The sequence below is a fragment of the Physeter macrocephalus genome, chromosome 14 (genome assembly GCF_002837175.3).
Source record: "Physeter macrocephalus isolate SW-GA chromosome 14, ASM283717v5, whole genome shotgun sequence".
Lineage (NCBI taxonomy): Eukaryota > Metazoa > Chordata > Mammalia > Artiodactyla > Physeteridae > Physeter > Physeter macrocephalus.
The window spans coordinates 82,285,758-82,310,549 of NC_041227.1; the positions used below are offsets into that span (position 1 = coordinate 82,285,758).

General features: G+C 62.8%; 2 protein-coding genes across 5 annotated transcripts in view; one reads left to right on the forward strand and one right to left on the reverse strand.

Annotated features, from left to right (window-relative positions):
* EPN2 (epsin 2) overlaps positions 1–12,246 on the forward strand; it is a 56,444-nt gene extending 44,198 nt beyond the window's left edge. For all 3 annotated transcript variants that reach the window (XM_028499925.2, XM_028499924.1, XM_055090505.1), the window contains 4 exons: positions 4,605–4,778; positions 5,032–5,118; positions 7,505–7,714; positions 9,591–12,246. In XM_028499925.2, coding sequence (XP_028355726.1) covers positions 4,605–4,778; positions 5,032–5,118; positions 7,505–7,714; positions 9,591–9,898 — 779 coding nt within the window. In that variant the 3' untranslated portion in view covers positions 9,899–12,246. The remainder of the gene's footprint in view (positions 1–4,604; positions 4,779–5,031; positions 5,119–7,504; positions 7,715–9,590) is intronic.
* A 108-nt stretch (positions 12,247–12,354) lies between these two features.
* Positions 12,355–24,104, reverse strand: B9D1 (B9 domain containing 1). 2 transcript variants are annotated; one of them, XM_028499974.2, is made up of 6 exons: positions 24,033–24,104; positions 22,517–22,744; positions 18,758–18,854; positions 17,901–17,963; positions 13,657–13,724; positions 12,355–13,445 (listed from the first exon to the last, which is right to left on the reverse strand). In XM_028499974.2, exons 2-6 carry the CDS (start codon positions 22,722–22,724, stop codon positions 13,303–13,305), a joined length of 579 nt encoding a protein of 192 aa, XP_028355775.2. In that variant the 5' UTR covers positions 22,725–22,744; positions 24,033–24,104; the 3' UTR covers positions 12,355–13,302. The 2 variants fall into 2 exon arrangements, with proteins under 2 accessions (XP_028355775.2, XP_054946503.1); XM_055090528.1 differs by lacking the exons at positions 12,355–13,445; positions 13,657–13,724 and adding exons at positions 15,339–15,736; positions 15,948–16,015.
* Between the last annotated feature and the right edge of the window lie 688 nt (positions 24,105–24,792).

Here is a 24,792-nt window from a genome sequence, read left to right on the forward strand (position 1 = left end):
CCCGAGCGGGCCGGGGAGGCCGTCTGATGGGCAGGACGCCGTGTTGTACCCAGTGGAGTCGGGTAGCTCTGCTCTCAGGCCAGCTCGACCCAGTGGCTGAGCCGGCATCACCAAGACCCAGGCGCCCTGCTCTGCCCCCACCCAGTGCGCCCCTCCCCTCTCCCTCTGGCCTCAGAAGCTCAAGGCCTGGCTGGCAGCTCTGGGTGCTCACAGCCCAGGGGTGGAGAGGGTTTCCCTGGACCTCATGGGCGTCTCTGGGATGCAGGAGTGGGGAGCTGGGACTGGCGGTGGCCTGGTGAAGACCCTCCCCTGTTCCAGCGCAGGGGCCGCCCACTCAGACCGGGACTAGGGAGTGCTGAGGGCACAGTTCTCCCGAGGAAGACCAGGGGATCCCTCCAGAGAAGAGGAGATGGGTGCTGCAGGGTGGCCAGGGAGCGCCTCCTGATGGGGGCGAGGCTGCCCAGCGGTCAGGCGCAGGGCAGGAGTGCCGGGCTCCCCACCCTGCGTGCTCTCCGACGCGTCTCGGCAGCTCTGAAGGCCACGTCCCAGCTCTTCTAACCTGCAGTCCAGCTCCCTCCCTGACGCAGTTTCCACCCTGGCAGCTCCCTCCAGTTGAGACGGGAAACCACGGCCCCCCGAGGTGCTGTGTTGGGGGCAGAGCAAGGGCGCACCCCGGCTGTGTGACTCCAGCCGGGACCAGGTGTCCCTCTGGCCGAAGTGGGCCTGGGAGAGTGGGGTCCGTCCCGGGGGAGGTTGTTCTGCGTGAGACGCTGGGCGGACGGGAATGAGAGGTCGGAGGAGCTTCTGGAAGCCTCAGGAGGGTTGTGGGCTTGGGGGCGGCGGCTGGAGAAGCCCTAAGTCCACAGCAGAGCTGGCCGGCCGCCAGTGGGTGACAGACGTGAGGCTGCCCTGGCTCGTCCGCCGTGGTCGCCGTGGCAAGCCTCGGGGTGGGGGGGTGCCGGCCGGCGGCGGTGCGTCTTCTTCAAAGCCAAGGAGCCCCTTTCACGGCCGGGCCCCGTGCAGTGCCCCGCCTGGGGGCGGGCCCCGGGTGACGAGTCCACGGGGGTCAGGGAGCAGCGCCCCGTCTTCTCACCCCGCCTGGCGCCCCCAGGGGCTCGCCGTCCAGGGAGACTCCTGGCAAACGAGCAGCCACGGAGCTTTCTGCAGAGCGCCCCGGAGGAGTTGGGGGCACGTGCAGGCGGAACGGGGACACAGCTTTTTGGAGTTGCAGGAAAGTAACGTTTGAAAAGATAGTGACGGAGGGCTTTCAAGGATAGTGGCGAGGGGCTTCCTCTCAGAGCTGGGGAGCCTAGTGAGCCCCACACAGGGTCATCAGAGAAACCCACACGCGGACGTGCAGTCAGGAGACTGGAGAACAGCAGAGGGAGAGGCCATCAGAGACGACCCCCCGGGAGCAGAGGAGAACGGCCGTCGGGCCAGCGGCCGAGTCCCAGCAGTGACGAGGACGTCGGGGTGGTAGGATGACGTCCTCGGGGCCCACCGGGGGAGCATCCTTCTCCTGAGAACAACGGTGAGACGGAGAAACCACCGAAAACCTCACCCCCCAGAGCCCTGCGTCCGGTGAAGCTGTCCTTCCAGAATGAAGGTGAAAGGGTACCATTTCCAGCCCCACAAAAACTGCCAAGGGAAGCTCTTCCAGCTGACGGGGAAGCCAGCCAGACGGCAACTCAGATCTCAGGAAGGGAAGGAGAATATCAGGAATACAAAACTAGGCGGGAGAAGACGTTTAAAGTAATAGGAATGTTGTCTCAGCGGCCGGAGCGCGCGCTCCTTCCAGTCACACGCGAGACTTCGCGAAGCATCAGCTGCGCGCCGGCAAAAAGATAAGTAGAAAACTCCATACACCTGACATTTTAAAAACGCTTCTACATTCTTGAGTCAAACAAGAAATTATAGTGACAGAAATATTTAGAACCAAGTAATAATGTACATATTTTCCTATCGGAACACATAGGACAATGGAAGTGATAATAAGAGGAAAATTTAGAGCTTTAAATGTTTGCATTAGTCCAGAAGGAAGGCACAAGATTGATGAGGTGTTGAGGCTTGGACGGTGTCACACCCAAGTCAAGTGGAAGGAACGAAATAGTGAGGAGAACAGAAGCTAACAAGTTAGAACACAGACAGAATAATATCCGCAGACACAGAAGCTGGTCATTGAAAAGAGTAATAAAATAGAGAAATCTCTGTCAAGAGCAGTTCTGAAAAATAGAGAGGAAAGGCCAAACAGCGTAGGTGCGGGTCCTGCCCAGATTCCACAGAGAGTAAGAGGTGTTGGATCAACTCTGCGCTGACAGATCTGAGAACTTAGATAACATGGATACATTAAAAAAGAAGACTCAGCAAAGCTGGCAGAAGAACAGTAGGACACTTGTAAATAGGGATAGTCCTATAATCATTGAAGGAACCGAGTAAGCCACTCACCTCCCTCTCGTTCCCTGAATCACCCAGAGGGCTTTGCTGGAAGTTCTCAAGCCATTCAAGAAACAACTCCGGGGACCTCCCTGGTGGTCCAAGCGGTTAAGACTCCGCGCTCCCAGCGCGGGGGGCCCGGCTTTGATCCCTGGTCAGGGAACTAGATCCCGCGTGCCGCAACTAAAAGATCCAGCGTGCTGCCACGAAGATCCCACGTGCCGTAACTAAGACCCGGCGCGGCCAAAATAAGTAAATAAATATTAAAAACAAAAAAGAAACAACTCCACTTTATACAAACTCCTTCAGGGGGTGGGAAAAGGGAGTATTCCTACTCATTTTATGGGCTAGCATAACACCAAAACCAGACAGAAATGCACCGTGTGAGAACAAACATGTCAGGCCAGGTCCACTTAGGAATGCAGGTGCGAAAACCCTAAGCAAAGAAGCAAGTGTAAAGCCAGAACGAGAAAAATATAAAAGTGATACAGTACATCATGGAAAACATTGTTTGCAAGGACCAGATAGATCACTAGGAAATGTATTAATGTACCGTATTAACAGGCCTAAAGAGAAAAATCATGTGATCATCCTATTAGAGGCAGAAACAGGCTGACAAAATTCACCGGCTCTTTATTGCAGAAGTCTTAGCAAACTTGGAGTAAGGGGGAACTTCCATAACCTGATAAAAGAGCTTCTGAAAGGAAAAAAGCCTGTCATGGTAAATGGTGCCATTTAATGGTAAACGTTTAGGAGCAAGACGTGGACACAGTCCCGTTCCCCTGCTCTGCGTTGGGATGGCTGGTCCCGGCCAACCAGGCGAGACGGGAAAATGAGGGACTTGGAGGAACTAAGCTGTCATCGTTTTCAGGGCATGTGACCGCGTGCATAGACTCCCAAGGGGTTTCTGCGAATGAGGTGATTGGAATTAAGAGTTATGAGAATTACTGTAAGAATAAACAGGATGCAACTAGCACAACAATGTGAAGCAATCATGCTCCAATAAAGATGTTAAAGAAGAAAAAAAGAATAAATAGGATGGATTTCAATGGTTAGAATTAAGAGTTTGGCAAGATTGCTGACTACAAAAATTAGGATACGAAATTAAATTGTTCCTCTGCATAGTAATAAGTAACTAGAAAATGAAGTTTTAAAAATATGCCGGTCCCTAAAGTTGTATAAATCCCTTACGGAAATAAAGGATAAAGTAAAAAGTATCATCCAGGCCACGTGCGAGGGCGTGTGGAGGTGGAGTTCCTGCGTGTCCCGAAAAGCACAAATTAGAGGAAAATCCTGCTGTGTTCTACTCCATCCAGGTGAGAACTTCTCTGTTCATCAAAAGATTCCATGAGGAGAGTGAAGGGAAAGGCCACAAGTTAGGAGAAGGTGTTTGTAACTCAAGGAAGAGAATCAGCACCCAGACGTGGAAGGAACCCGTCAAATCAATGAAAACAAAACACCCAAGGGAGGCGGGTAGAGACGGGACCAGGCCCCTGGTGGGAGAGGAGGCGTGAGGGGCCTGGGAAGGAGCGAGCTGATGCCCGTGTCTGCGGTGAAGGGCCGCGTGTGCAGCCCAGCGACAGCTACGCCGGCCGTGCCTTCTGTCACAGGATGAAGTACTAGACAGCAGTAAACAACACGTTTCAGCTGCACACCAACGCAGCTCAGTCTCCCGGGGAAACCTCTGCGTGAACACAGCCGCCCCCGAGAGCACCCCGACGGTGCGTCGGGCGGCACACGGTTCAGGGGCCCGGCACCGCTCGCCCCCTCGGCCCCCTCCGTGGCGAAACCGGAGCTCGTGGAGGGAGGTGTGGACGATCGGGGTGGGGTGCGGGGGCCCCGCAGTGCTCGTCTGGGGTGCTCCGTGCACGTGGACGGGTGCACACGTGCACGCACGACCCACTCCCCACCCCGCGTAGGCCCGGGCGTTGGAGTCTGTCCCATCCTTCCGGGAGTGGATGTGTTAGCGCACAGGTGTTTGATGCCTCTCCGTGCCGCACCGCGTGTCTGCCGCGCGCGGGCAGGGAGGACGCTGCCGGGCAAGCTCTGCCGAGGCGGAGGCCGCGGGGGCTCCCCCCAGGGTGCTCCTGTGGCCCCAGGTCCTCTCCCTCTCACTCCAGCTGCCCAGCCCTTTCTGGGAGCATCTCTGAGCCGACCCCGCCTTCCCACAGGTGCCAAGCCAGCCACCTCCATCGACCCATGGGGGGTGCCCACCGGAGCCGGCACACGCTCCGTCTCCAAGGGCTCCGACCCCTGGGCCGCCCCGCAGCAGCCAGCCCCCAGTGCCGGGAAAGCCGCTGACCCCTGGGCCGCAGCGTCGGCCGCCAAGCCCGCGTCCCCCTCTGGTGAGCCCCCCGCCCCGGCCCCTCGGCTTCGGTTTGGGGAGGGGGAGGCGGGGCAGGGGCAGCTGAGCGCCCTGCTCTGCGTGGGGAGGCCCCTCCTTGCCCACCCAGGGACCCCACACCCCCGCTGCCCCCCGACTCTCCGAGTTCTCCCCAGTGAGGGCTGCGGACGCCGGCCCACCTCTGGTCCCCCCGATGGGGAAGCACAGGACAGAGAAGTGGGGACACCGCACAGTCACTGCCACTCTCTCCCCAGGGGCTTTCGATCTCTTCAGTAATTTGAATGGTACAATTAAAGATGACTTTTCTGAATTCGACAACCTCCGAACTTCAAAAAAAGCAGGTACGTAACGGCGGCGGTGGTGGTGGTTTCCGAGCCGTCCTGTGCCCCTGGCCAGCCCCGTTGCTGCAGGCATCAGTCAGGAACCTGGCGCCTCCACGCATGTGCACGTGTCTGACCTGGGAGCCGGGCTCTGACTCAGGGATTCACGTGGCAGCGGCGGCAGGAATGCCCTTGAGCTTTCCGTCACCCTCTCCTCTCCTCCAGCCGCCTCTGTTCCTCGGCCTCGCGCCCTGGGCCCTGTGGCCGCTGGCGGAAGCCCACTGCCCTGGCTCCCCGGCCGGCCCAGCGCCGCCCTGCCCCGTCTCCACCAGCCTTCCTCTTCCCGGCTCCGCAACGGCGCCCCCTTTTCCAGACCACCCGGCTCTCCGCGTGGGCAGGCATCTCCGACGCGCACACGTGCACGCGCGCACATCTCCGACGCGCACGTGCACGCGCGCACATCGACGCGCACACGTGCACGCACGCACATCTCCGACGCGCACACGTGCACGCGCGCACATCTCCGACGCGCACGTGCACATCTCCGATGCACGCACGCACATCTCCGACACGCACGTGCACATCTCCGACGCACACGTGCACGCACGCACATCTCCGACGCGCACACGTGCACGCGCGCACATCTCCGACGCGCACGTGCACGCGCGCACATCTCCGACGCGCACGTGCACGCACGCACATCTCCGCGCACACGTGCACGCACGCACATCTCCGACGCGCACACGTGCACGCGCACACATCTCCGACGCGCACGTGCACGCGCGCACATCGACGCGCACACGTGCACGCACGCACATCTCCGACGCGCACACGTGCACGCGCACACATCTCCGACGCGCACGTGCACGCACGCACATTTCCGACGCGCACACGTGCACGCACGCACAACGCACGCTCTGCAGAAGACCCTGCTCCTCCCCGAGTGCCCCTGGGCTGGGAGGGGTCAGGGTCGGGGGTGTGTGTGTGTGTTGGGGTGGGGAGAGACTGGGCCCCGAGGCGCAGGGGGAGGGGCTGGGGACAGAGCCAGGGGGCGCCTGCCTTCCTCAGGCCACCCTCCCAGCTGCACCGAGCAACTTTTCTCCTTTCTCTCTCCTCTCCCGGCTTCCCCACTCCCCGTGTCCCGCTGCTCGCCTCCAGCAGCAGTCTGGGCTGGGCTGGCCTAAGGTAGGAGCAGCCTGGCACCCCCCCCCCGCCCCCTCTCAGCTCCAGGGGCGCAGAAGCGACTTAGAGCTGCTGCTTCCCGGGGTTTCTTTTGCCGCATTAAAAAAGCGACAGGATTCCGTGTGTCTTTTCCACAGGCCAGAGTACAACCTAACTGTCCCTGCTCGCTCCCCACCTCTCAGGGAGAAGCCTAAGCACCCTTCCCTGGGCCTGTGAAGTATTTACCCCAATTCTGGAGGCGTTCCCATTGTGGAAAGTGTGAGAAAGTTTATGGAAGACAATGGAAGTCATCTGCACTCCTTCCATCTCCACGTGGCCCCTGCGCTCCCTCCCGGCACTTTTCCTGAGCTCTTAGGGACAGCTTTGGTTGTTGAGCTCGTACTTGCCCCCACCACTTTTGTGGAAAAGCGGATTGAGAACATTTTCTTGCAACATTACAAATTCTTTAGAGATAGCTTTGTAGTATCTCTTTATAGGGCTCAGTGACAAGTTACTGGGTTCCGTAAGATGTTACGGAAAAACGCGAGCTTTTTGGCCAACCCAACGTTTAATCGTTAATTTTGGGGAGGGCATTTTAGGTTGATTTCAAGTTGTGCTAAAGTAAATAATGCTATAGTGAACATCTCTGTGCTTAAACCCCTGCTCACACTTCGCATTATCTCCTGAGTCTGGGTTCCTGGGTGTGGGGCTGCTGAGTGCAGAATCGACGGTTCTTCGGGACCCGTGTCCCCATCACCGTCTCGCAGACCAGAGCAACCTGGCAGAGCCACCACATTCCTGCCGGCCTGCCTCAGCACACCCTCTGTTGGCTGAATTTTTAAAAGTCATTTGCTTTCTTCTTACTGCCAAGCAGTTCATGTTCGCTGCAGAAAATTCAGAAAATGAAAGCAGTTTAAAGAATGTGAACTACTCGTGTGTAGCCAGCAGCCCAAAATGCCATCTTGCCCTTTGTGGAGGTCGTGCTGCCCTGTTCTGTCCCTGGCCCTTCCTCACCGTGCCTTCCGTCCCTGGACGCAGGTCTGGCTGTGCGTGCCCTGCCCTGTGGCTCACGGCGGCCCCAGGTCGGGGCTGTTGGAAACAGCACTGCAACGAACGCCCCGCTCCTTGGGCAGCCGCGCGCATCCCCGGCGAGTCGGCGTCCGGGGACATCGGGGCTTGCTCTGGACGCTTTGGGGTTGGATGAGCCCTCCAGGCTCACCAGCCCGTGCGTGTCCTTGTCTTGCAGCCAAGGCGGTGCCTCCGCCGGCCCAGAACAGTGGAACTACCAGCCCCGACCCCTTTGAGTCCCAGCCCACCGTGGCCTCAAGCAAGCCCAGCGGCACCCGGAAAACCCCCGAGTCCTTCCTGGGCCCCAACGCGGCCCTGGTGAACCTGGACTCGCTGGTGACCAGGCCAGCCCCGCCGGCACAGTCCCTCAACCCCTTCCTGGCACCAGGTATGCTGGCTTCCCGGCCTTGCTCTGGCCGTCTGCCCTTCCCGAGAGCGGCTCTGGGGCAGGCCTGTGGGCGCTGAGCTCCCCTCCGCCTCTGCGGGGGACTCCTCCCGCGGGGACCACAGGCGGGGACCAGGCTCGGGGGCGTGCTGGCCCCGGCTGAGCAGTAGTGGAGCGCCGGGCGTCCTGGACCGGCACTCGCGCCTCTCCGGGACTCGTGGGGGGCTGGGAAACGAACCCTGTCCTCTCAGTTGAGACCGCTGAGCAGAAGCTGCCCCTGACCTGGTGCCCCAGCCAGGGAGACCCTTTAGCGAGTGCCAGTTTTAGGTCAGCTGGAGGCGGGTAGTGCTGGGGCTGAGGAGGAGGAGCCTGGGTCGGCTGCCCAGCAGCCCCCTGTTCGGGTTGAGGGTGACTGGGCCCTCTGCTGGGCCCTGCTCCAGGGACCCCAAGAACCCTCACTTCGCCCCTGCTGCTGGGTTCTGCCTTACCTGGGGCTGGAACTCACCCTTGCCCCCAAGCCCGTCCTCCCTGCTGGCGGGCTCTCCGCCCTCAGGAGCTCCACGGGGGCTGCAGGACAAGCCCCAGCCCTCGAGGGAGTGGCCAGGGCCCCCGCGTCCCGAGCCCCCGCCCACCCCAGCCCCCTGTATGCTCAGACCCTCAGCTGCATGAGCTGCTCTCTGTCCCCCGCTACACGTTCTGTTCCCCCTGCCGGGACATCTCCCTCCTCCTCTCCGGGGTGGGCATTCGGACCCACCCTTCGGTTCTCAGCCCAGGCAACCCTCTTCCTTGCGGAAGCCCCCGCCCTTCCCCAGAGCCCTCCCAGAAAGGCCTTGGGCTCCCCAAGGGCAGGGACAGGTTGCGTTCGAGGTGTTTGGCCTCAGACCTGAGGGGGTGGCAGGCTGAGGTCGGGGTCCCTCTGGCAGAAGCGGGGTGTGTGTCATGCCTGGGTCCTGCCCAGCTGTGCGCTCCTGAGGTGGGTAAGGAATGTGGTTGCCCCCAGCGGGGGTGGCTCCAGGGCGGAGCTGGCCGACAGCCAGGGCTTTGCCCCGAGGGCCCCTGCGGGAGCTCCACTGCCAGGCCGTGGGGGGGCCAGTCAGGGCCTGGGGGCTACAGCCGAGACGCGGGAGGTTCCGGCAGCCCCCCGGCCCTCCAGGGCCAGCCTCCTGGCTCTGCCCCTTCCTGGTCCTGCTCTGTAGTCTAGCCTGCTCATCTCCAGCCGGGGTGATCTGATCTGCACAGCCCTCTTCCTAGGGCTACGAGGAGCGACTGATGCGAGAGCGTTGGGGTGCCCTCGTGGAGAACAGGCGGCATCTCCTCTGGTGACCTGGGGGTGCCCTCCTGGCAGCCTTTGTGAGCAGGGGCTGGGCCGAGTTGGAGACTCAGTGCCGGCAGCGCCCGTGGCTTTTGGCCAGGGTGTCAGTAGATGTTTCTGCCGAACGTGGGGAAGGGTTTCTGGTATGAGAGAAATTCGGGAAACACTGGGCAGGACGGAGCTGCATCTGCTTCTAGACTGCAGGACTTCTCAGAGCCTTTATTATGCCAGGGTCCCCAGGTGCGGGCCGCCCTGCGCTTCCCGCCTCCCCCGTGGCTCCCCTCTCTCCCCGCACCTCTCTCCTCTCCCCTCTCTCTGGTCGCAGAGCTCGGCTGGCTGGCTGGCTGGCTGAGAGAACGAGGGAGGGCGCCCGGGGTGCCAGCCCGGAGGAGGAGCTGGGCCCCGCGAGCCTGGCCCCTCACTGGCCTCCCACGGCCTGAGTCTCCCCGTCCCAACCCCGGGCCCAGGGGGCCGGGCGGGCTGCCCCGGCGGCCGCTGTGCCGTGGTCGTCCAGGCCCGGGGACGCTGCTGTTCTGACCGCAGCCGCCCTGCCCGCTCTCTCCCCAGGTGCCGCCGCGGCCTCAGCCCCGGTCAACCCCTTCCAGGTGAACCAGCCGCAGCCGCTGACCCTGAACCAGCTGCGGGGGAGCCCGGTGCTGGGGAGCAGCGCGTCCTTCGGGCCCGGCCCGGCTGTGGAGCCCGTGGCTGTGGCCTCCGTGGCCTCCGTGACGTCGGCAGCCTCCCACCCAGCCCTGGGGGCTGGTGGCTCCTCCCTGCCGCCGCTGGGCCCCGCCGCGGTGAACATGGTGGGCGGCCTGGGCGGCCCCCCGTCGGCAGCTCAGGCCACCGGCACGACCAACCCGTTCCTCCTCTAGTGGCGCCCCGGGACCCGCCGCGGAGCATCCGTGCCGAGGACGCCGGGCAGGGGCTCTCGCCTGTGGAATGGGGTCTGAGAGTGGGGTGGGGGTGCAGAGGGTGTCTTTGCGGCCCTGGCCCTCAGCCTGAGGGTGGAGAGGTGGCGGGCTTACGGAGGCGTCATCACGCGGCACGTGGGTCCCCGAGCCTGTGTCGGGCAGGAGGGCCCCCGACCCAGCCTGGCCGCGCCCGCGCGCCCCCCACCCCGATCGCCACCTCCTCCGTGGAGATCCGCCGGCCCTCGGGGGCCTTGGATGAGGAGGCGGCAGTGCTCAGTGCTGGGCCAGCCTCAGCCCCGGGCCTCTGGGAGCCCCCCTGCCCAGGATCTGGCCCCCACCCCCAGCCCTGGCGACCCCCCCAGGCGTGGACGGGATGGAGTGCGGGCTCCCTCAGACACTGACCTTTGGGGGACGCGGTTGTGCATATTTTACTTTTCTTTGACTCGTGTGTGAGTTCAAAGTAAACGCCACCACCGCGGAACAACTCTTGAATTAAATCCACTAGAGCAAGCTTTAAACTAACCTGAGCATAACCCTGCCACGTGCTCCATGCTTGTACACGTTTGCACAGATTTTGTTTAGTACAGTTTCATATTTGTTTGCAGAATTACCGAATAGTCTTTTTTGGCTAATATTTTTATAACGTCGTTCTTATTTAACTGTCTAGTTTTGATAGAATTTACCAGGGCTGGCTGAATTAAGATATTGGCAGTGTCATGTTAGTGGTGTAAATCCTCTTATTTATGGTTTTAACTCTGTAAGAAAATTTAAATAGGAAGAGACGAAAAAATGCCTTATGGAAAAACTAAAGCAAATTCTTTATAGGAAAACATATGGGAATTTGATTATGCATACAAGATGATGTTTATTTAAAAAGGAAAAAGAAAACTACAACAGTAACAAAAAATCGTAGCCTCCAGTTGCCTTTCCCTTTAACTCCTTTTTTTGGTGGATTACCAAACTGATTGACTTTCAGCCTTTTCGGCTAGATCCTAAGAGAGAGGCTGTTTTTCTTACTGATGAACCAACGTGAAGAAAGTTAAAGACAAAAAAATCTAACATATGAATGGGACTCACCAGGTTTTATCAGCTAACTCCTTTTTGTGACTGAAGGCATGCAGTTAACAAGACTTCGTTTACAGTGGGAACGTGGTTAGGAGGAGACTTCTGGATCCCTGTGTCTGTGACCCCCTCTATCTTACTCCACACTCAGGGTAGAGGTGGGGACAGCGGGGACGGGGGGGGGGGCGGCATGTCGGGGGCAGCCCAGGCTGACAGGGGGAGGGCCCAGGGCTGGCCCCGACCTACGCACCTGCCCTCCAGACACCCGTTGCAACGTAGAAGTAATCATCTCTTACTTGGCAGAGGAAGAAAAATCATTCTCACCCAGAAGAGTTTTTTTAGCGAACGTGCACTAATCTTACCTCCCTCTCCCCTGCTTTCCTCGCCCCACCCACCACTATAAAAAAGTATTAGGTAAGTCACAGATGAAAGACCAGAAGAGACTTGCTTCTCCCCAGGGAAGGGCCATTTCCCCCGAGTCCTGTGTCTGTCTGGTCAGCCGGCCTGGCGGGCACCTCAGTCTCCCTGTACGCGGCGGACGTCTCACCTCTAGCACCACGGGCAGCTGACAGCTGGGGGTCTCTCCTGGGGGGATGGGGCCCCTCCACCCCCTCTGGTTCCGGGAGCTGTGACCCTTGGTGCTGGGCGCGGGAGGCTGACTCAGGACTGCCTGCTCAGGCCACTCCTGTTGCCATGTAGAAGAGCTCACCCGTGCTCCTCCCTGGGGCTGCCTCCTGCCCAGCCCCTGAGACCTGGGGCTGGGCCGTGGGCTCCAGAGTCATCCACGAAGGCCCGTCCGGCCTCTCCCAGCAGCCTGGGGGAGGGGGGGGCAGGGCGGGGCTCGGGGCGAGGTGCTCCCCCGGGAGGTGGGGGCCGACCCCCTCACGGGGCACAGGACCACGCTAGTGGGGTCATGATTCCTCGTGAGAGTGAGGGGCCCTTCCCGATGGGACTTTCAGGCCCCGATGTGAACAGCCAGCGGCCCACCCAGGCCCAGGCAGACTCCCGCCCCAGCTCCCGGCTCAGGCCCACCCCCAGGCGCCTCGTCCGTGTTGCCCGTTGCACTGATCATGAAGCCACTGGTGCTGCCACGCGTGTGGGACACATGCCATCAAGCTCTCTCCTGCCGGGCACCGTGGTAGGGGTGTTGCCCAGCCGTTTTCTGTCCCGGGGCGGGTGGCCGGTTTGGAACTTGTGTTGACTGTTGATACTTACTGTATAAATATAATTTATCATTTGTATCACGACGCGGTTTCTGGCTGTGTCCTTCCCCCACCCCCACCCTTACCAATCCCGAGGCATCGGGAGAGGCGCGCTTGGGAGCCGGTTCCTGCCTGGAGTCCAGCTTGGCCTGCGGTTCACAAGGCCACCGACCCGGTCTCGGTGCCTGTGCGAGCCTGAGCGTAGCGGAAGGAGGGGGCTGCGGGCTGCCGGGGGCACAGGCCAAGATCATTACAAGGGAGAGGGAGGGGGCTGTCTTGTGTGGTTGGTGACGTGCCGGGGCCGCCGGACGAGAAGACAGGCGGTGGAGTCTGTGGCGGACGCGGTGTGGTCTGACGGCCGGGGCGTCGAGGGAGCTGGGGGACGGGGACGCGGAGACGCTCCCGCGGAGCCGAGGGGCCAGAGGGGGAGGGAAGGCTCCCCGTGAAGAGGGTCAGGATTCTGGGGGTTGGCGGACGGTTCCAGAGCGCGCAGCGAGCTGGGGGCCCTGAGTTTATGGGGGAACTGGGACAAGGGCAGGTCCCCGTGACGGCCGGGCAGTGGGTGGTGGCTAAGGTGGGCTCTTCAGGCTGAGGGGAGGGCCCTGAGCGAGCCCGGTGTTCTGGCCAGAGGGCTCCCCAGAGGCTGCCGGTGGGGGTCAGGCGGCCCGGGGGGCCGAGGGCAGGCGGGGCTCGCCCGCCGTGACGCTCTCCACCTTGCGGAGGCTTGCGGCCCATCCTCTGGGCTGCCGCGGGCCTCTCCATCCGAGGCAGGTTCTGCCCGGCTCGCCTGTTTGGTGGACACCATGCTGGTGTTAGGGACGAGCGTGTCGAGGTGGGAGGGCCGCCCAGCCGTGAGCCCGGGATCAGGCAGAGCCGCAGCTCAGTTGCTGGCTTCTGTCCCGGTGCAGCTTCCACCCCGGGCTGTGCCCACCAAGGCCCGCGCCGGCCCCGGGGCCCTGCTCCCAGGGCAGTCGCTGCGGGGAGAGGAGCTGCCCCAGCCTGGGCTCTGTGAAAAGGTGACACTTTATTACACAAACACCGGCCACCCCCGACGCAGGTCAGGCAGGTGGGTTGCTGGGCCGTCCCAGGGGGCCGATGCCTTCACCGGGGGAGGCCCTGGGGCGTGCTGGGCCCCGAGGCCCCCCGTGTGTCCGGAGGCCCGGTGTCGTAGCCCAGCTTCCTCATGTCCTTGGTCACCACGTTGAAGAGGAGAGTGACGAAGCCCTGGGAGCGGACGCGGGTCACTGAGGACAGAAGGGCAGTGTTAGCTGGGCCCGCGCCCCTCACTGGGAGAAGGGGCTGCGGTGGGGACAGGGGACGGACGGACGTGGCAGCCCCTCCAGGCTGGGCCCTGCCCCCGCGTCTGTGTGCGGGCGGGTCCCTGGCATCCAGCCAGCTGACTGCGGGGAGCCCACCTGGTCCCACCTGCCCGGGGGATGGGGGGTCAAGTTTTACCTTCCCGGCCTTCCCCCTGAGCCACCACCTTGGGGTCCGTGTACTCGGGCCGCCGTCCCGTGAACCAGCTGTGAAGACAGGAGACCCGGCTGAGCAAGGGTCCGCGTGGGGTCCCGCGGGAACTAGGCGTGGGCTGTCCCCTCCTGCCCTTCCCCACACCGCCCTCCTCCTAGGCCGGACGCCGGGCCTTCCCATCGCGTCCTCCACAGCCGGAGGATTCACTGCGCGTGAAAGCGGAGGGAGACCTGGGGCCGGGAGGGTGCACAGCCTGAACCCAGACAGAAATCCCAGGAAGGTCACAGCAGCCGAGGTGGGCAAGGAGGGCCCCATCCCAGAGCCCAACAGCCACCCTGGGGTGGGCAGAGGGGCCAGATCTGGGCTCTCCACTGCCCTCTTAACAGAGCAGGACCCAGGATGTCACTTCGTTTCTGAGCGCCCTGTTCTCACCTTAACGGGGACGTGATAATGGCCCCTCCCCCACGGGGCTGCAGCTGTAAAGCATTAACCTCTTGATGTCTGAGCCTCCCACCCAGGCAGAGGGTTCTCCGCACCTCAGAGCAGGCCACGGACACGCGGTGAGCCAGCGAGGGGCGAGGGGGGCGGGGAGGGGGCACACGGGGGCAGGGGGGGGCGGGAGGGGGCAGGGGGGACACAGGGGGGTAGGGAGGGGAGCCTCGCCGCCTCCCTGCACCTCAGTTTCCCCATCGGAGGAGCAGGGCTACGCTGAGGACCAGCCCGGGAAGCAGCCCCCGAGGGCCGGCTCCACCCCGCCAGCCTGGACGCTGCTGCAGGGGCCCTGCGGGCGCCTTGAGGCCAAGACGCGCCCGAGTCGCTCGTGCAGTGGTGTCTCAGGGAACCCCTTCTGCCGTGTGAAGAGCAGATCGGAGGCTCTGCGCGATGGCCCCAAAGAGACTAGGTCCCGCTGTGAGAGCGTCAATTTCTGTGGCTTTAAGCCACCGAATCCGTGGTAACTGGTTGCGGCGGCCACAGGAAGTGGCCGCAGGGAAGCGGGCAGCCAGCAGGCCGAGGAAGGACGCCGGAGGCGGAGGCCCAGCACAGGGACGAGAAGGGGCTGCTGGAGCACGGACCCCTCGTCCGGGACCACTGTCCCTGCAGCTGCCTGCCCCCATTTCCGTAACCCGAGCACACACGGCCCGGCCCAGGCAAGAGCCCCTCCGCAGGGCGGGAGACGGCCCCCCGCTTCCGAAGCCCGGCGGGCAGTGAGGGCTTTCCCAGCAAGGACCCCCTTCGCGGGGAGACGTCACACGGGGGCCCGCAGCCCTCCCTCGGAGCTGTGGGGCAGAGCAGTGTGGACACCGGGGGGAGGGGGTCGCCTCCAGCCGACGCCGGCCCTTCCCATCACGGTGGCGTCTGGAGGGCTCCCAAGGGCAGCAGGCGCCTCAGAGCCCAGGAAGCGTCCTCCCCCGAGCAGGGTGCCGGCCAGGGGACCCAGGCGGCGCTACCCGTTCCCCTCGGCCTGGCCCACCACCGGCGAGCTGAGCTGACCCAACCCGAGTCGGTCGGCCAGGCCCAGCCAGCCCTCCGGCTCCTGCTCGGATGAGGGAAGGGGCCAGAAGCCTCTGGCTGGGCCTCTCCATCCGAGGCAGGTTCTGCCCGGCTCGCCTGTTTGGTGGACACCATGCTGGTGTTAGGGACGAGCGTGTCGAGGTGGGAGGGCCGCCCAGCCGTGAGCCCGGGATCAGGCAGAGCCGCAGCTCAGCTGCTGGCTTCTGTCCCGGTGCAGCTTCCACCCCGGGCTGTGCCCACCAAGGCCCGCGCCGGCCCCGGGGCCCTGCTCCCAGGGCAGTCGCTGCGGGGAGAGGAGCTGCCCCAGCCTGGGCTCTGTGAAAAGGTGACACTTTATTACACAAACACCGGCCACCCCCGACGCAGGTCAGGCAGGTGGGTTGCTGGGCCGTCCCAGGGGGCCGATGCCTTCACCGGGGGAGGCCCTGGGGCGTGCTGGGCCCCGAGGCCCCCCGTGTGTCCGGAGGCCCGGTGTCGTAGCCCAGCTTCCTCATGTCCTTGGTCACCACGTTGAAGAGGAGAGTGACGAAGCCCTGGGAGCGGACGCGGGTCACTGAGGACAGAAGGGCAGTGTTAGCTGGGCCCGCGCCCCTCACTGGGAGAAGGGGCTGCGGTGGGGACAGGGGACGGACGGACGTGGCAGCCCCTCCAGGCTGGGCCCTGCCCCCGCGTCTGTGTGCGGGCGGGTCCCTGGCATCCAGCCAGCTGACTGCGGGGAGCCCACCTGGTCCCACCTGCCCGGGGGATGGGGGGTCAAGTTTTACCTTCCCGGCCTTCCCCCTGAGCCACCACCTTGGGGTCTGTGTACTCGGGCCGCCGTCCCGTGAACCAGCTGTGAAGACAGGAGACCCGGCTGAGCAAGGGTCCGCGTGGGGTCCCGCGGGAACTAGGCGTGGGCTGTCCCCTCCTGCCCTTCCCCACACCGCCCTCCTCCTAGGCCGGACGCCGGGCCTTCCCATCGCGTCCTCCACAGCCGGAGGATTCACTGCGCGTGAAAGCGGAGGGAGACCTGGGGCCGGGAGGGTGCACAGCCTGAACCCAGACAGAAATCCCAGGAAGGTCACAGCAGCCGAGGTGGGCAAGGAGGGCCCCATCCCAGAGCCCAACAGCCACCCTGGGGTGGGCAGAGGGGCCAGATCTGGGCTCTCCACTGCCCTCTTAACAGAGCAGGACCCAGGATGTCACTTCGTTTCTGAGCGCCCTGTTCTCACCTTAACGGGGACGTGATAATGGCCCCTCCCCCACGGGGCTGCAGCTGTAAAGCATTAACCTCTTGATGTCTGAGCCTCCCACCCAGGCAGAGGGTTCTCCGCACCTCAGAGCAGGCCACGGACACGCGGTGAGCCAGCGAGGGGCGAGGGGGGCGGGGAGGGGGCACACGGGGGCAGGGGGGGGCGGGAGGGGGCAGGGGGGACACAGGGGGGTAGGGAGGGGAGCCTCGCCGCCTCCCTGCACCTCAGTTTCCCCATCGGAGGAGCAGGGCTACGCTGAGGGGGCACACGGGGGCGGGGGGGGCGGGAGGGGGCAGGGGGGACACAGGGGGGTAGGGAGGGGAGCCTCGCCGCCTCCCTGCACCTCAGTTTCCCCATCGGAGGAGCAGGGCTACGCTGAGGACCAGCCCGGGAAGCAGCCCCCGAGGGCCGGCTCCACCCCGCCAGCCTGGACGCTGCTGCAGGGGCCCTGCGGGCGCCTTGAGGCCAAGACGCGCCCGAGTCGCTCGTGCAGTGGTGTCTCAGGGAACCCCTTCTGCCGTGTGAAGAGCAGATCGGAGGCTCTGCGCGATGGCCCCAAAGAGACTAGGTCCCGCTGTGAGAGCGTCAATTTCTGTGGCTTTAAGCCACCGAATCCGTGGTAACTGGTTGCGGCGGCCACAGGAAGTGGCCGCAGGGAAGCGGGCAGCCAGCAGGCCGAGGAAGGACGCCGGAGGCGGAGGCCCAGCACAGGGACGAGAAGGGGCTGCTGGAGCACGGACCCCTCGTCCGGGACCACTGTCCCTGCAGCTGCCTGCCCCCATTTCCGTAACCCGAGCACACACGGCCCGGCCCAGGCAAGAGCCCCTCCGCAGGGCGGGAGACGGCCCCCCGCTTCCGAAGCCCGGCGGGCGGTGAGGGCTTTCCCAGCAAGGACCCCCTTCGCGGGGAGACGTCACACGGGGGCCCGCAGCCCTCCCTCGGAGCTGTGGGGCAGAGCAGTGTGGACACCGGGGGGAGGGGGTCGCCTCCAGCCGACGCCGGCCCTTCCCATCACGGTGGCGTCTGGAGGGCTCCCAAGGGCAGCAGGCGCCTCAGAGCCCAGGAAGCGTCCTCCCCCGAGCAGGGTGCCGGCCAGGGGACCCAGGCGGCGCTACCCGTTCCCCTCGGCCTGGCCCACCACCGGCGAGCTGAGCTGACCCAACCCGAGTCGGTCGGCCAGGCCCAGCCAGCCCTCCGGCTCCTGCTCGGATGAGGGAAGGGGCCAGAAGCCTCTGGCTTCGTCTCCCCGCAGGCCCGCGTCCGGGCCCCACCGGCTGCCCCACCAAGGTCACCACCTCCTCGAGACCGTGCTGCTCCCTGCGCCCCGGCCCCGCCCTCCGCTCTAGTCCCTGCTCAGCTGTCACCTCCTGGCCGAGGGCCCTCGTGTGAAGGCGTCCAGCACGACACGGCAGCGGGGACGTGCCAGCCCTCCACCCGGGCGCTGAGGCCAGGAGGGGCCGGGGGACGGATGTGCAGGAGACTCACCTGGTAAACTTCTGCAGTTTGGACACCGATTCTGGGACAAACATAGGGATGGTCTTCTTGTGCCTGAAACAGATGTTTTCCCAGACGGCTGTGCCGAGTCACGGGAAAGCAAGCGGCGGGGCCTCCGGAGCCTCCCGCGAGGGGCGGCGAGCAGGAGCCCCGCCCCCGGGGCCGAGTCCTCCGGGAGCCTCGTTTCTTTTCGAGGGTCGGGAGGCCGCTGAGGGCTGCGAACCCCAGCCCTGGCTCAGCTGTGCCCCGCACAGGGCCCTGTCCTTCTTCAGATATCCGAACGCGCTGCCACCCTCCGGGAAACCCCGACAGTCCCCTGGGCCGCAGCCGGCCGTGGTCCCCCGTCCCCCTCCCCCGCACCCTGCACTTCCCGGCTCGACAGCCCTCAGCGGTCCGCCCGCTGGGCCTCCTCCCTGCACCTGCTCTGATGGAGTCCGCGCCCCTCAGGGTCGGCTGAGCCCGGCCACCCACCCCGCGCCTGGAGCACCGTGCCTACACCCTGTCACCGTGCTTGACGAGAGAGAGCTGCGTCCCCCCATCTGGGCCCGCTACGCGGGGGGCTGCCGAGGGCACGGTCCCGCGGTCATACGTGTCTGGCACATCTGTGTCCTCAGGCCAGCAGCGAGGGAACGAGTGTCTGAACTCCGACCCCAGCCGCCCCGGAACTCTGGCTGGACCCGCCCCCCTCGGTGCCCCAGGACACCCCCTCCCGGGTGTGGGCCCCGCCCCGGGGGCCCCGCGCACTCCCCCCTCGAGGTGACGCGTGCCCCGGGGAGAGCCTCGCGGAGGGTGCCCGGGGCCCGGGCCGGCGTGGCCCGGCGAGGGAGCAGGTCGGAGGGAGGCCCTACCGTCCGGGAGAGAAGGGCACGTGCACCGCCCCGTAGCCTCGGACCACGTCGTTCCCGAACACGTCCGGCCCGTACACGCTAAGCACCATCTGCGGCCCTTGCGAAGGACAAGGCAGGGGTCAGCCGGCGGGCAAGCCCAGGGGCGGTGCAGGGTGGAGAGCGGGGCAGTGGGCCGGGACCCCCAGGTGTGGGCCTGCAGGGAGGTGGGGGCGCAGAGCCTGCTGGCCGGGCCCCGTGCTGCCCCGATCCTGCCACTGGACAGGCCCAGGGAGTGCGCAGGGGCCCGGCTGTGACCGGGGGTGGGGCTGCTCCCGGGGGGTCTGCGTGTGGCTCAGGGAGGCCCCGCACCCCCTTCCTCCCGAGTGCTGCCAGTTCCCACAGCTCCCTGTTGGCAGCTCCATTGGGATACATCCTCGGGAGGCGGGGAGGCCCAGGGCCGGCCTGCCCACCTTGGACCCGCGGCCCGGACAGGCCCGCTTCCCCGCCCAGGCTCGGGCCTGACGCAGAAGAAGTGCTCCCGGGTGCTGGGGGACGTCTGTTCCCTCCCCGTCACCGCCTCAAAGGTCGTCATCCGTTCCCGTAAGGTTTCACCGCCGAAGAATGCATCCCACACGTGGCCCTTTGGTTCTGCCCAGGTTGTGAACTTTGTATGAGCGGAATCGTATGGTACGTAGACTCCCGCATCCAGCTTCTTGGATTCAGTGTTTATGAGACGCATCCAAACCGAGTCACGTCTCCAGGGCAGGAGAACTCGGTCCTGTCTGGCGCCCACGGACGCCCGGGCTGTGTCTCCTTCTTGGGACGGCGCACCCGTGTCTGCCAGGGCCGCGCGTTCACTCGAGCTGCTTCCTTGGGGGCACCGCACCCACACGCCCACCTCATTCCCGTTCCCGAGCCGATGCTGGGCACCGCACCAGAGCTTGGCGTCCTCAAGCTTCCTAACTGGGCTCTTCTGGTCCTGAATCATGGCCGCTCACTTGAGCTTTAATTTGCATTTTCCTAATTGTAATCGTTCTTCCTAAAATAAAGTTGAGACCTCGTCCTGTTTCTTGGTCACTCGGACGTCCTCTTTTGTGCGGTGCCTTGCTCAAGCCTCTTGCCCAGTTTTCAACTGGATGGTCTTTTCCTCACAGATTTGTAGTGTGTGTGTGTGTGGAGTCCATGGCTTGGTTTTTCACCCTTAATGATGTCTTTGGATGAATAGAAGCCCTAAATTTTAACAGTGGAACCCGCGGATCTGCTCCTGCGAGGAGTCCTCACCCTGATGCCGCGCTTCCCACCTCCGTGGAATCTTCCTGAAGCTGTGCCATCGTGCTGTTCACATTTCCGTGCGTGTATCCATCTAGGATGGACTTTGTGTGCCTGATAGAAAGCAGGGATCAGGCTGCACTTTTCTTCCTGCTTGTATCCAACCGCCCCAGGACCGCTTCTCAAGACCCCCTTCCCCTCCTGCTCTGCCCCTTTGTCATGAGTCAACGGCACGTGTTCAGTTCTGCCCTGGGCTCCCTACAGATCTGTCTGTCCTGGTGCCAAAACTGCTCTTGTGATTGTGCTTTATAATAACAGCTTGATATCTGGTAGAACAGGTTATATTTGATATTACTGTAAAGAATTTATTTTTAAAATATCAATTTCTACTTTTTATACAGAATAGAAAACACATTCTATTTATTTTTATACAGAAAACAACTGATTTTTAAAATAAATTTATTTACTTATTTATTTATTTTTGGCTGCGTCGGGTCTTCGTTGTTGCACGCGGGCTTCTCTTGTTGCGCAGCGCGGGTTCTAGGCGTGTGGGCTTCAGTAGTTGCGGTGAGTGGGGGCTACTCTTCGTTGCGGCGCGTGGGCTTCTCATTGCGGTGGCTTCTCTTGCTGTGGAGCACGGGCTCTAGGCTCGCAGGCTTCAGTAGTCGTGGCGCGCGGACTCAGTCGTTGTGGCTCGCGGGCTCTAGAGCGCACGCTCAGCAGTTATGGCGCACGGGCTTAGCTGCTCCGCGGCATGTGGGATCTTCTCGGACCGCGGATTGAACCTGTGTCCCCCCCATTGGCAGGCGGATTCTTAACCACTGCGCCACCAGGGAAGCCCGCAACTGATTTTTGTATACTGATCTTATATTTGGCAGTCATGCCCCCTTATTAATAATTTACTGTAGGTTATTTTGGAAATGCTACATAATCATGTCACCCGTGAATAATGACAGATGACATGATTCTAATTCTTACACCTTTGAATTGTACAATGTTGGTGGTCATAACAAGCATCCTGATCTGAGAGAGAAATCTTTCAACATCTCACTAAAATAAGTGACGTCTGCTCTAAGTGTTTGTGGATAGCCTTTATCCGATTCCGATTCAGGAGGTTTCCCTCTACTCCTGGTTCGCTACAGGTGTGTCATGAATGCGTGCTGAATTTCGTCACATCTGCTTCATCGATGGGGGTGATGGCGGCTTTCTTTTTAACGTGGTGAGTCTCACTGGTTGATTTTAGATGTTGCACAAACTTATTTCTGGATTAAACCCTCCCTGCTCACGAGAGATCACCCTTCTGGCGTCCTGTTAGGTGCAGTTTGTGGACGTCTGGCACCACGTCCAGGGCGGGGATGAGGGCAGCGGCCCGCAGGCCAGGGCGGGCTGTTCTCTCAGAGCTCTGAGGTGGCAGGATCTTCCTGGCTCCTGGGTCCCCAGCCCAGAGCGGCCAACAAGTCTCGATCAGCATCTCGATCACCTCTGCTGGAATCGGCAGATACTCCCCGGGGAGCTGTGGCTGGGGGTGTCTCTGGAGCTCTGCTTTTTTCCTGGGTCTTGGCCTGCTAAAGCGCCACTACTTTGCTACCTGTCTGATGCCTTCAAGTAGTCTGTTTTCTGGTTTTGCTTTTTAATATTTTATTCACCTTTCCCAGCTGTCCTCAGCAGGAGGAGATTGGCCCTTTATCTAGTGCCCTGCTCCAGGAAGCCTGTGGGAGTTTCTCACGGATGATGACAACAGGATGGCAGTCCCCCGCCCAGGGGGACAGCCAGGCAGCCTCTGCTCCAGACCCTCTGCGCCCGGGAAGCCTGAGCCCCCGCCACACGCAGCATAAGGCCTGGACCGTGAAATCAGATGGACCCGAAATCAAATCCATGCTCAGCTACTCAAGGTAAAGCTGAAGGCAAATGATGTCACTTTTTTGAGTCTCAGTTTCCTAGAAGTGGAGAAGAATCTACCTACCAGATAGGGTTACAAAGCCTGTCCAAGCCCACGTAGGGAGAGTATTCATGGCCCCTGTGGAGCGAACCCCAGGCTTTGCACACAGTTGGCGCTTATTAAGTGAGACTGACTGATAACTGCCAGGTAAGGTAGAAAGCAAACACTGCAGGCGAGGAGGGCTTTGGGAAGGTCAGAGGTAGGATGAGGGCCAGGGAGCCCGGGCAGAGAGAAGGGCAGGGCCTTGGAGGAGGAGCAGGGCGCTCGGGTCTGGCAGAAGCACAGCTGTGATGGACGGGGGAGAGCTGTCAGGGCAGGCCTCCTGGCCAGACTGCTGAGCCAGGCTCTGCCCTTTGCAGGCGGGCGCTACCCAAGGCTTCAGGCCGGGCCTCACCGGCTCCGTCAGAACCTCAGAAAGGTCAGGTGCACACAGATGAGCAGGAAGGGGGCGGGGAGGAGGAGGAAACAGCCAGGTGGCTGAGAGCACGTGACAAGGCTGGTCGAGGGCCCAGGGGACGGGCAGGGAAGGTCCGTGTGTGGACACGGGGGCCGGACGAGGCCCGTGGACTCACAGCCGTAGGGGTTGGTGCTCTTAAAGGTGACGTCGATGGGGAAGTTCCACACCAGCGCGCGCCGCACATCCTGGCTCTTGGACGTGATCTGTGAGATGCCCTCCTCCAGCCCCTGCGAGGACGACAGTGACGGCCAGTGTCCCAGTTGCAGGCTACCGCGCCCCTCCCCTCCCTGGGCAGCAGCCGGGAGAGCTGTTTCCTTCACCATCCTCTGCCAACCGAAGGGACCTGAGACGTAATGGAGGGGCGCCCAGGCCTGTGAGGGTTTTCATCCACGAGGGCCTGGGACCTCGAGGCCCCAGCCCTCCCCCGGTGCCTCAGTCTCACTGAGGGGACGGTGCTGCCCTCTCCCCTGTCACCGTCGGCACGCGTGTGCATGTCACTTTCTTGGTCACAAAGCAATGCTCCTCGGCCCTACTCCCCCCCACCCTTTGTTCCCAGCCAAGCTTCTTAAAAGACACGTCGACACTCACCAGCTCCAATTCCTTCTCACTTTGCATCCCTGAACCCACCCCAATCTGCCTTCTGGCCCCCACTCTACCAAAGTGTTTCTGTCAAGTCACCAGTGGCTCGGCTGGCTGTGATGTGGTCCCTTCTCTGTCCCCATTTCACTGGCCCCCCACCTCCCAGGTCAAACATGCCAGGCACCCCCCCCCCGCCCCGCCTCAGGGCCTTTGCACACTCGCACCTTCTGCCTGCCTAGTTCTTTCCACAGCCTTCCACGCGGCTTGTCCCCTCGCCTCCTTCAGCTCTGTGCTCAGCTACCGTCTCCATGAGGCCTTTTCTGGCCTCTCATCCCTCCCCTTCTTGCCTCTGCTTTCCCCCAGCGAGTCACCAGCCAACAGCCTGCAGCGTTTACTACCTCGTGTCTGTCTCCCCCTCAAGAACGTGCACCAGCAAGACCGGGGCTTGACTGGCTTTGTTCACCACCGCGTCCCCATCACCAAGAGACTCGGCAGTTACCGCGCAGCGGGCGCCTGGAGGACAAGCGCTACGGTCTCAGCCGCACAGAGGAGGGGCCGGGCTCAGAGCGGCTGTGACGGCCCGCAGGCAGTAACGTGGTGCGGGCTGAAGGGGCCTCACCGTCCCTCTCCTGGTGGAGACAGACCATTCCTCGGGGACTCTTGGAAGGAGGGCTCCAGAGTCTCCCCACAGGCTGAGGAGACCAGCAGAGCAGTGAAGCGACCAGCCCAGAGTGTCTGCAGCTCGGCCGCCTCCAGGCCGGCTCTCTGGGGCCTGCCCACCCGCGCTGCCCAAACAGCCCTACTTGCTGCCACGCGCCAGCTGCTGGGACAGGGCGCGCGCGCGAGCTCGGCCTCGGGTGGGCCAGGGAACACGGCGGCGCTGCACTCTGTGCCCCGCCTTCACCAGGAACAAACTCGCATGCGGCCCCCCGAACTCGGTGTCCACCTCGCAGCTGGCTCTGAACTGGGGGGGGAGGGTGTGACGGAGCCTTCAGAGACCCCCCCCCAGTCACGAAGGCTGTGAGTCTGGGAGGCCAAAGGGCCCAGCTTACCGCCGTGGGGGCCCAGTCCTGGCCATACACGAAACAGTACTTGCAGTAGAGATCGTCATACTCAGGAAACTGTGGAAATAAGCACACACAGCTTCTACTCACAGGGACTCACGCTGAGAGTGACTGCTGGCCAGGCAGATGCGGCCACCAGTAACTCCAAACATGAGGCACCTGCTGAGGGGGCGCGGGGGCTAAGAGACAGCAGGGGGTGTGGACGTGCCGTTCAGCGGAGGGTCTGGGGCCCAAGATGTGGGCGAGTCCAGGGCCGCTACTGCCCCCGGGCCTTTGCTCAGGCTCTGCCTTCTGTATGACATACCCTTCCCATTCCTTCACCTGGAGTTTTCCTGCTCACCCTTCAAAACTGATCCTTCAGGGAGCCTGCCCTAACTTCCGGGCCACCTTGGGGCCACCTCCTAGCTCCCGCAGCCCCTGGTGCTTCCCTCCATCACAGCACTGACTGTTTATTTCTCTCAAGCCCATTGGACTGTGAACAAGGGACAGGTGTGCGAGCTTTCTGTGTCCCCAGCACCCGGCACAGGAGCAGCTCTAAGGAAATGGTGCTGAAGTGAAAGGTCTGAGAAGGCAGGGCGCTATTAGGACACAGCGCAGCATATGCTTGGCCTGCTAGAGGAGGAGCCCTGAGCAGAGGGGGAGGAAAAGTGGGGATGAGGTGGCTGCTGAGAGCACAGACACATGTGACCCAGCCCAGCTGAGGCCCCTGATGGGACAGAGCAGAAGAGGGGAAGCGGGTCTTGGGCAC